The sequence below is a fragment of the Equus asinus genome, chromosome 7 (genome assembly GCF_041296235.1).
Source record: "Equus asinus isolate D_3611 breed Donkey chromosome 7, EquAss-T2T_v2, whole genome shotgun sequence".
NCBI classification, from domain to species: Eukaryota; Metazoa; Chordata; class Mammalia; order Perissodactyla; family Equidae; genus Equus; species Equus asinus.
Window position 1 is genome coordinate 79251306 of NC_091796.1, and position 9347 is coordinate 79260652.

The 9347-nt window shown below is 39.0% G+C and overlaps 1 protein-coding gene across 1 annotated transcript; it reads right to left on the reverse strand.

Annotated features, from left to right (window-relative positions):
• Positions 1 to 875: 875 nt before the first annotated feature.
• LOC123287411 (disintegrin and metalloproteinase domain-containing protein 20-like) lies at positions 876 to 3098 on the reverse strand. The gene has a single exon (XM_044774888.2). The coding sequence runs from the start codon at positions 3096 to 3098 to the stop codon at positions 876 to 878; it is 2223 nt and encodes a 740-aa protein (XP_044630823.2).
• Positions 3099 to 9347: the final 6249 nt, after the last annotated feature.

Below are 9347 nucleotides of genomic sequence, written 5' to 3' on the forward strand. Positions count from 1 at the left end.
TGTACTTTATATACAGCCGTGCTTAGACAATTCCTGAGATTTTGACTGTGAATACTACGACATTAATAACTAGAGGCCTTAAGAAGTGATATATCAGTGATCAATGGCTCCTCATGTGATGGTTTTGCAAGATACAATGCCAAGGCAGTATATTTGGAATACCCCAGGTGTAGCACAACCCAGGACAATAATGAGCATGATAGCATTAGCATGTATTAAGTGCCTAAGATGTTCTGGGCTCTTCTTAGTTTCTTTCCACTGATGATCACAAAACTCTGGAAAAGTACATTTCGTCTGTCAATGTAACATGTAACTTTGAATCTCTGAAAGCCTAATACTTTGGTCAAGATCACATACTTACCAGGTGGTTGAACTACTGTTGACATTCACGTGCCTGTGACACCAAAGTTTTGTATCTTCCTACTGGATCTGTCAAGGTTTCTTCTTATGCTTATTTAACACGAGGAAAAAAATGAACAAATCACAAAAATCTAGTACATAACCCATTGGGAAAAAGTCCAATGAACTGTTAAACAAGTGCATACCAATACAAAGAAGATTCGCTACAGGCATGCCTATAAAACATTAGAATCCACGTTTTAAATAAACACAGATCCTCTTGTTGGTGAATCCAAGAGTTCCCTCCATTATCTACAGGAATAGTAATACCATGACCAGACATGAAATGTTAAGTGGATTTAAACACACAGATCCATTTTTACCTGCCAAGTCATTTTATTTCAAGATGACAACCTCAGAATAGTTATAGGATTATGTGATTATCAGAGTGATTATTGACCATTTCTTCCATCAAGGGCCAATGTGAGTTTTGCCATTTTGTGCATTCCAGTTAGTATGTACTTGGATTGAGGCTGTTAGCCTTCTTCAACACTTTCTTCCTCCATTCTCTTTTCTAGAGTTCCTTCTAATTTTGAACAGACACCACCAAGAATTGCAATCCCAAAAAGAATGAAACGTATAAGCAGTAGAAATATTCCCTTGTTGAGAGAAAATATTATTTTGGTTTGAAGACGTAGTGTTTTGTCAGGTGGAGGGCCACTGTCTAGGCTACCACCTGGTCCTCTCTCCTCGCATGATGGTGGTTTCCAACCGTCCATACAGTGGCATTGTCTCCTGTTGTTGCACACCCCTTTGAAATTGCATGTCTGGATATCACAGTCAAAATCAATGTCTTGATAAAAAGTACAGTTCTGATTTAAACAATATCTTCCTGGCCCACATGTTGCACCATCCACTACAAGCCCAAATTCTGGCAGTTCTGTCCCATCGTGTGCATCGTATCCAAAGCATTTTTCATTATCTGCTAGTATATGACGAAATGTAGTATGGTCACCTCCACCAGGAATCTGGCCAACTGCACTACAGTGTAGCATCCCACAAAAAACGTCATCACCTTCACATGTCACAGGTTTTCCTCCTCCTCGTGTCACCCTCACCCCACAGTTTCCAAATCGGTCACCAATTAGATTCAATTTTTCATAGCATATCGCTGCAGCATCTTTTATTTGGTGGCCAAAAAGGGCTTGACACTGCATATCACGGTCAGTACAGTTTCCACTCACACAAACAGCTAATGGTGAACATGGGGTTCCATCCTGGATATAAAGGTCATCTGGACAAACATGTGTTTTCCCGTTACAGTATTCTGGTAGATCACAAATACCAAGCGTGTCTCTGCAAACCTTTCCAGGCTGAGCATACCTACAGCCAAGGCAACAAGGTCCTATACTACAAACACTGCCGGTGCTGAGGGCACAATGGGTCTCACAACATTTATCGTCACTACAAGCTTTAAGGGAGCCACAGTCACATTCTTCATCCATATTTATGATCTTGTCACCACAACGAGGAGCTACATACGGAAAATTTGTGTATGGGTTATTTCGAACACTCCCACAAGGATCCCACATAGAAGCCCGATCATGCATTCTGCCATATGTACAATTGCTCATCATATCTAGAAGACCAGGCTCAGCAGACATGACACAGCTGGCTCTCCGAAAACAATGACAACCAGCTGTGTCATGATTAACACCAAATAAATGACATAGTGAATGCGCTGCAATAGATGAAGCTAAAAATATGTGATAATTTCCTACAAATGCGTATGCTACTCCCCAATTGGGGTTGCATATTCCATTTTGGAAAGCATAATGTGAGACCTGATTGATTTTCCGTGCTGTAAGAATCAATGAACTATCATGAGGAAGTGAGGGAAACCATCCATACCATTTCCACAGCCCAAAACGATCTAAAGCTGACCAAGCAGTTGGCAAATTATATAAGTTCACCTTATCTGATTCATTCCATATGCATATAGCACGTACGTGAACATGGTAATGAGCTTGGTTGAAAATGGTATCCAATATGTTGTTTATAAGCACTACATTCTCTACTATACGTGTCTGGTTTCTATCCAGAACATATATTGAGTTAGTAACCGTGTAGTGAAGTTTTAAGTATTTCCTATGTGGCCACCACAAATACACAGGGGCTGCTCTAGGAGTTTCAGCAAGTGTTGCCTCTTCATATGCGTGATCTTTATCTTCCTCCTCAATCGTACACCTTTCCACCTCTGATCTTTCTTCTGACACAAGCAGAGAAATCACATGCTCAAATTTGGAAGAAGACTCCAGTGGTTTGATCTCATAAGTGAAGTCATCCACCTGCAGCATGCCATGGAGACCCCCATAGCAGGTGTCCAGGGTGCCCATAGACCCAGGAACCCCTTCCAGGTAGCTGTAGTAGTAACAGTCCCGGGGGACATAAGGGTAGTCCTCCTGCATGGCACCTTGGTCGTCATCGGTGATAACAGGAAAATGTCTGGGCAGCAAGCTCTTCTTGACTTTCAGGTGAACCACATGTCTTTGGCCCCTGAAGTGAATCTTGTAGGAAAGCTGGCCTTGTATCTCAGCTCCACTTACCCTATGGGAGACCTTCCTGGGGATCACAACTTCAGAGGAAGTGAAGCGCCATCCTGATCGGGCATGGGAGCAGCAGACCGGGGACAGGAACAGCCAGAGCAGAGGCAGCCAGAGATCGCCCGTCTTGTGGGCCTGGGCCCAGGAAGGCCCCATGAGTGAGGGAGCCTGTGACTCAAAAAACAGTGCAGTCAGGTGGGAGGCAGGCAAGACTATTCCTGAAACAGCAACTTCTCTAGCAGTGTAGTCATGAGGAGAGCAGAGACAGGCTGAAGGCTTGGCACCCTGGGGAGGTTGAGGAGGGAGGGGGGAGCTATGACATAACAATGTGTGTTTATTAGGGGAGGCTGTGCTCAGGCATCTGGGGATCCTAGCTCAGGGGACTTAGAGAAGGAAAGAAAATGGGAGGAATTAGGAGAAGTAGGGTGTATACCTGGGCTCAAAAGTGCCACGGACTCTTGGAGAAGTCACAGGGGAAGAATAAGTGGGTTTGTTGCAATTTTAAGACACTAATGACTTTTTCCCCCTCACACCTTAATAAGATAAGGGATCAACATTTAACTAAAATAGAGAATGGAGAGGAGAGTTAAAGCTTCTCTTTATAAGAATTTTGAGGAGAGACTTAGATTCATAAATGGTAAAACTTGAATGCTGTAGGGGGTGGTTGATGGAAAGAAAGAGTAAACAGAGGTCATGAGAAGACAAATTAGAGTGCATAATAGTAGTTTCTTATAAAGGGAAACTTATACCTACCATATGTCCCAGCAATTCTAGGCCTAGGAAACTACGCACAAACACTTGTATATGAATGTTCATAGCAGCGTCATTCATGAATTTATTCCACAACCTGAAACAAACCAACAGCAATCAGTACGTGAATGGATAAATAAACTGGTACATTCATCCAGTGGAATGAAACTCAGTAAATCTGAACAAATTTCTGACACATGTAAGAACGTGGATGTAAAGCACAGAAACGAAGATATGATTTAATTTGTATGAAGGTCCATTATACTCCAAACTAATTCCTGGGAATAGAATTCATATCAGTAGTTCCTGACGTGGGGGAATGGAGGAATAGAGGGAACTTTCTGGAGTGATGGGAAACTTCTGTATCTTTTTTGTTTTTGTTGAGCCAACATTGGGTTATAACATTATATAAGTTTCACGTGTACAACATTATAATTTGACTTCTGTACACACTACGGCATGCTCAGCACCAAAATCTAGTTTCCATTCGTCACCGTACAATTGACCCCCTTTACCCATTTCACCTTCCTCCCATCCCCTTCTTCTTTGGTAATCACCAATCTGTTTTCTGTATCTATGTTTGTTTTTGTTTTTGTTTTGTTTGTTCATTTATTTTGTTATTTTCATATTCCACATATGAATGAAACCACACAGTATTTGTCTTCCTCCATGTGACTTATTTCACTTAGCATAATACCCTCTTCAACAGTTGTTATTTCTTCTCTTTTTATTTTTATTCATTTTTAGTTTTTATTTTTTCCTGAGGAAGATTAGCCTTGAGCTAACTGCTGCCAATCCTCTTTTTGCTGAGGTAGGCTGGCCCTGAGCTAACATCCGGGCCCATCTTCCTCTACTTTATATGTGGGACTCCTGCCACGGCATGGCTTGCCAAGTGGTGTCATGTCCGTACGCGGGATCCCAACCGGCGAACTGCAGGCTGCTGAAGCCAAACGTGCGCGCTTAACCGCTGCGCGATCGGGCAGGCCCCTCTTCTCTTTTTAAAAAATATTTTAATTTAGTAATTTTTTATTGAGGTAACATTGGTTTGTAACATTATATAAGTTTCAGGTGTACTTGATTATATTTTAATTTCTGTCTAGACTCAATCATGTTCACCACTCAAAGACTAATTTCCATCTGTCACCATACACATCTGCCCTATCTCCTCTTTCACCCTCCTCCCTCCCTGCTTCCCCTCTGGTAACCACGGATCTAGTTCCTATATCTATGTGTTGGTTTGTTGCTGTTGTCTTTATTTGCCACTTAGGAGTGAAATCATATGGTACTTGACTTTCTCAATCTGACTTATTTCGCTTACCTTAATACGCTCAAGGTCCATCCATGTTGTCGCAAATACCAAGATTTCATTGTTTTTAATAAGTGAGTAGTATTCCATTGTATATAAATATATATAGAGAGAGGCCACATCTTCTTTATCCGTTCATCTGTTGATCGGCACTTAGGCTGTTTCCAAGTCTTGACTATTGTGAATAATGCTGCAATGAACATAGGGGTGCAAATATCCTTTAGCATTAGTTTTTTTGTGTTCTTTGGATAAATACCCAGAAGTGGAAGAGCTGGATCATATAGTAGTTCTATTCTTAATCTTTTGAGGAATCACTATACTATTTTCCTTAGAGGCTCCACCAGTTTACAGCAGTGTATGAGGGTTCCCTTTTCTCCACATCCTCTCCAACACTTGTCATTTCTTGTCTTTGTAATAATCGGCATTCTGAGAGGAATGAGGTGATATCTCATTGTGGTTTTGATTGGCATTTCCCTAGTAATTAGTGATGTTGGACATCTTTTCATGTGTCTGTTGGCCATCCGTATATCTTCTCTGGAAAAATGCCTGTTCATATCCTCTTCCCATTTTTAATTGGGCATTTTGTTTTTTGTTGTTGTTGTTGCTCAGTTGTATGAGTTCTTTATATATTTTGGATACTAACCCTTTATTAGATCAATGATTTGCAAATATCTTCTCTCAATTGTTAGGTTTGTCTTTTGTTGATGGTTTCCTTTGCTGTGCAGAAGCCTTTTAGTTTGACACATTCCCATCTCTTTATTTTTTCTTTTGTTTCCCTTGCCTGAGGAGACACGGTATTCAAAAAGACAGTGCTAAGACCAATGTCAAAGAGTACACTGACTCTGTTTGCTTCTAGGGGTTTTATGGTTTCAGGTCATACATTTGCATCTTTAATCCATTTTGAGTTAATTTTTGTGCACGGTGCAGGATAATGATCCAGTTTCATTCTTTTGCATGTGGCCGTCCAGTTTTCCCAACACCATTTACTGAAGAGTGTTTCCTTTCTCCATCATGTGCTTTAGGCTCCTTTGTCAGAAAATTAGCCGTCCATGGATGTGTAATTTATTTCTGGGCTCTCACTTCTGTTCCATTGATCTGTGTGTCTGTTTTTGTGCCAGGACTGTGCTGTTTGATTACTATATCTTTGTAGTATGTTTTGAAGTCAGGGAGTGTGATACTTCCAGGTTTGTTCTTCTTTCTCAGGGTTGCTTTGGATATTTGGGTCTTTTGTTATTCCACACAAATTTTATGTATATGATTCCTTGTCCTATTTCTGTGAAAAATGTCATTGGGATTTTGATAGGGATTGAAATGAATCTGTAGATTGCTTTAGGATGTATGGACATTTAAACTACATTATTTCTTCCAGTCCATTAGCATGGAATATCTTTCCATTTCTTTGTGTTTTCTTTGATTTCTTCCAACAGTGTTTTGTAGTTTTCAGTGTACATGTCTTTTACTTCCTTGGTTAACTTTATTCCTAGGTATTTTATTCTTTTTGTTGCTATTGTAAATAGGATTGTATTCTTAACTTTTTTTCTGCTATTTCATTGTTAATGTGAAGAAGTGCAACTGATTGTTGTATGTTGATTTTGTACCCTGCAACTCTACTGTATTTGTTTATTATTTCTAACAGTTTTTTTGTGGAATTTTTAGGCTTTTATATAGATAAAGTCATGTCATCTGCAAATAATTACACTTTCACTTCTTCTTTTCCAATTTGAATCCATTTTATTTCTTTTTCTTGCCTGATTGCTCTGGCTATGGCTCCCAATACCATGGTAAATAAGAGTGGTGAGAGTGGGTATCTTTGTCTGGTTACTGTTCTTAGAGAAATAACTTTCAGTTTTTCTCCATTGAGTATGATGTAGGCTGTGGGTTTGTCATATACGGCCTTTATTATGTTGATGTACTTTCGTTCTATACCCATTTTATTAAGAAGTTTTAAATCATAAACAGATGCGGTATCTTGTCAAATGTTTTCTCTGCATCTATTGAGATGATCATGTGATTTTTTTTCTTCACTTTGTTAATGTGGTGTATTTCGTTGATTGATTTGTGGTTGTTGACCCATCCCTGCATCCCTGGAATAAAACGCACTTGATCATGATGTATGATCTTTTTAATGTATTGTTGTATTCAATTTGCTAGTTTTTTTTTTTTTTGAGGAAGATTGGCCCTGAGCTAACTACTGCCAGTCTTCCTCCTTTTTGCTGAGGAAGCCTGGCCCTGAGATAACATATGTTCCCATCTTCCTCCACTTTATATGTGGGACGCCTACCACAGCATGGCGTGCCAAGCAGTGCCATGTCCACACCCGGGATCCGAACCGGCAAAACCTGGGCCACAGAGAAGCAGAACATGAAAACTTAACTGCTGTGCCACCAGGCCAGCCCCAGTTTGCTAGTATTCTGTTGAGGATTTTTGCATCAGTGTTCATCAGTGATATTGTCCTGTAATTTTCTTTTTTTGTGTTGTCCTTGTCTGGTTGTGGTATTAGGATAACGTTGGCTTTGTAGAATGAGTTAGGAAGCCTCCTCTCCTCTTCAAGTTTTTGAAAGTTTGAGAAGGGTAAGTATTAAGTCTTCTTTGAAGATTTGGTAGAATTCACCAGGGAAGCCATCTGGTCCTGGACTTTTACTTTTTGGACAGTTTTTGATTACTGTTTTGATCTCCTTGCTGGTGATCGGTCTATTCACATTTCTACTTCTTCTTGGTCCAGTTTTGGAAGGTTGTATGTCTCTAAGAATTTATCCATTTCTTCTAGATTATCCAATTTGTTGTCATATACCTTTTCATAGTATTCTCTTATAATCTTTTGTATTTCTGAGGTGTCCATTGTAATTTCTCCTCTTTCATTTCTGATTTTATTTATTTGAGCATTCTCTCTTTTTTCTTGGTGAGTCTAGCTAAAGATTTGTCAATTTTGTTTAGCTTTTGAAAGAACAAACTCTTGGTTGCATTGCATTTTTCTATTTTTTTAGTGTCTATTTCGTTCATATCTGCTTTGATTTTTATTATTTCCTTCCTTCTGCTGATTTGGGGCTTTGTTTGTTCTTCTTTTTCCAGTTCCTTTAGATGCACTGTTCGATTGTTTATTTGGGATTTTCCTTGTTTGTTGAGGTAGGCTTGAATTGCTATAGATTTCCCTCTTAGAACCACTTTGGCTGTATCCTTCAGATTTTGGCATGCCATATTTTTATTTTCATTTGTCTCCAGGTATTTTTTGATTTCTCCTTTGATTTATTCATTGACCCAATTGTTGTCCAGTAGCATTTTGTTTAATTTCCACACTTTCTGGCTTTTTTGATTTTCTTCCTGCTGTTGATTTCTAGTTTCAGACCATTGTATTCAGAAAAGATGTTTGGTATTGTTTGGATCTTCTTAAATTTATTGAGACTTGTTTTGTGGCCTAATATGTGATCAATCTTGGAAAATGTTCCATGTCCATTTGAAAAGAATGTGTATTCTGTGGTTTTTGGATGGAATGTTCTCTATATATCTATGAAGTTCATGGGGTCTAATGTGTCATTTAAGGCCAATTTATAGATCTTCTGTTTGGATGGTCTATCCAATTGGTGCAAGTGGAGTGTTAAAGTCCCCTACAGTTTTTGTGGTCCTGTGTATTTCTCCCTGTATGTCTGTTAATAATTGCTTTATATATTTAGGTGATCCTATGTTGGGTGCATAGACGTTTACAAGTGTTATATCCTCTTGTTGGATTGTTCCCTTTATCAGTATGTAGTGCCCTTCATTGTCTCTTGTTATACTTTTTGTTTTCAAGTCTATTTTGTCTAAGTATTGTTACCCCAACTTTCTTTTCTTTGCCGTTTTCATAGAGTATCTTTTTCCATCCTTTCACTTTCAGTTTGTAAGTGTCTTTAGGTCTGAACTGTGTCTCTTGTATGCAGCATATACATGGGTCTTGTTTTTTTTAATCCAATTGGCCACCCTATGTCTTTTTATTGGAGCATTTAGTCCATTGACATTTAAAGTAGCTATTGATAAATATTTATTTATTGCCATTTTGTTACTTTTTTTCCTGGGTGTTTTAGTTGTTCTTCTCTGTTCCTTTCTTCTTCTCTTGCTCTCTTCCCTTGTGGTTTGATGGGTTTCTTTAGTAATACGTTTGACTTCTTTCCTGTTACTTGTTTTTTTACTTATTATAGGTTTCTGGTTTGTGATTACCATGAGGTTCCTATATAATATTCTATGTTCATAGCAATCTCTATTGAATTGATAGTCTCTTTAGCATAACCTCTTTCCAAAAGCTCAACTCCTTTACTCTCCTCCTCCCACATTTTATGTTTTTGAAATCCTATCTAATCTCTTGCTTCCTGTGTGTGTGT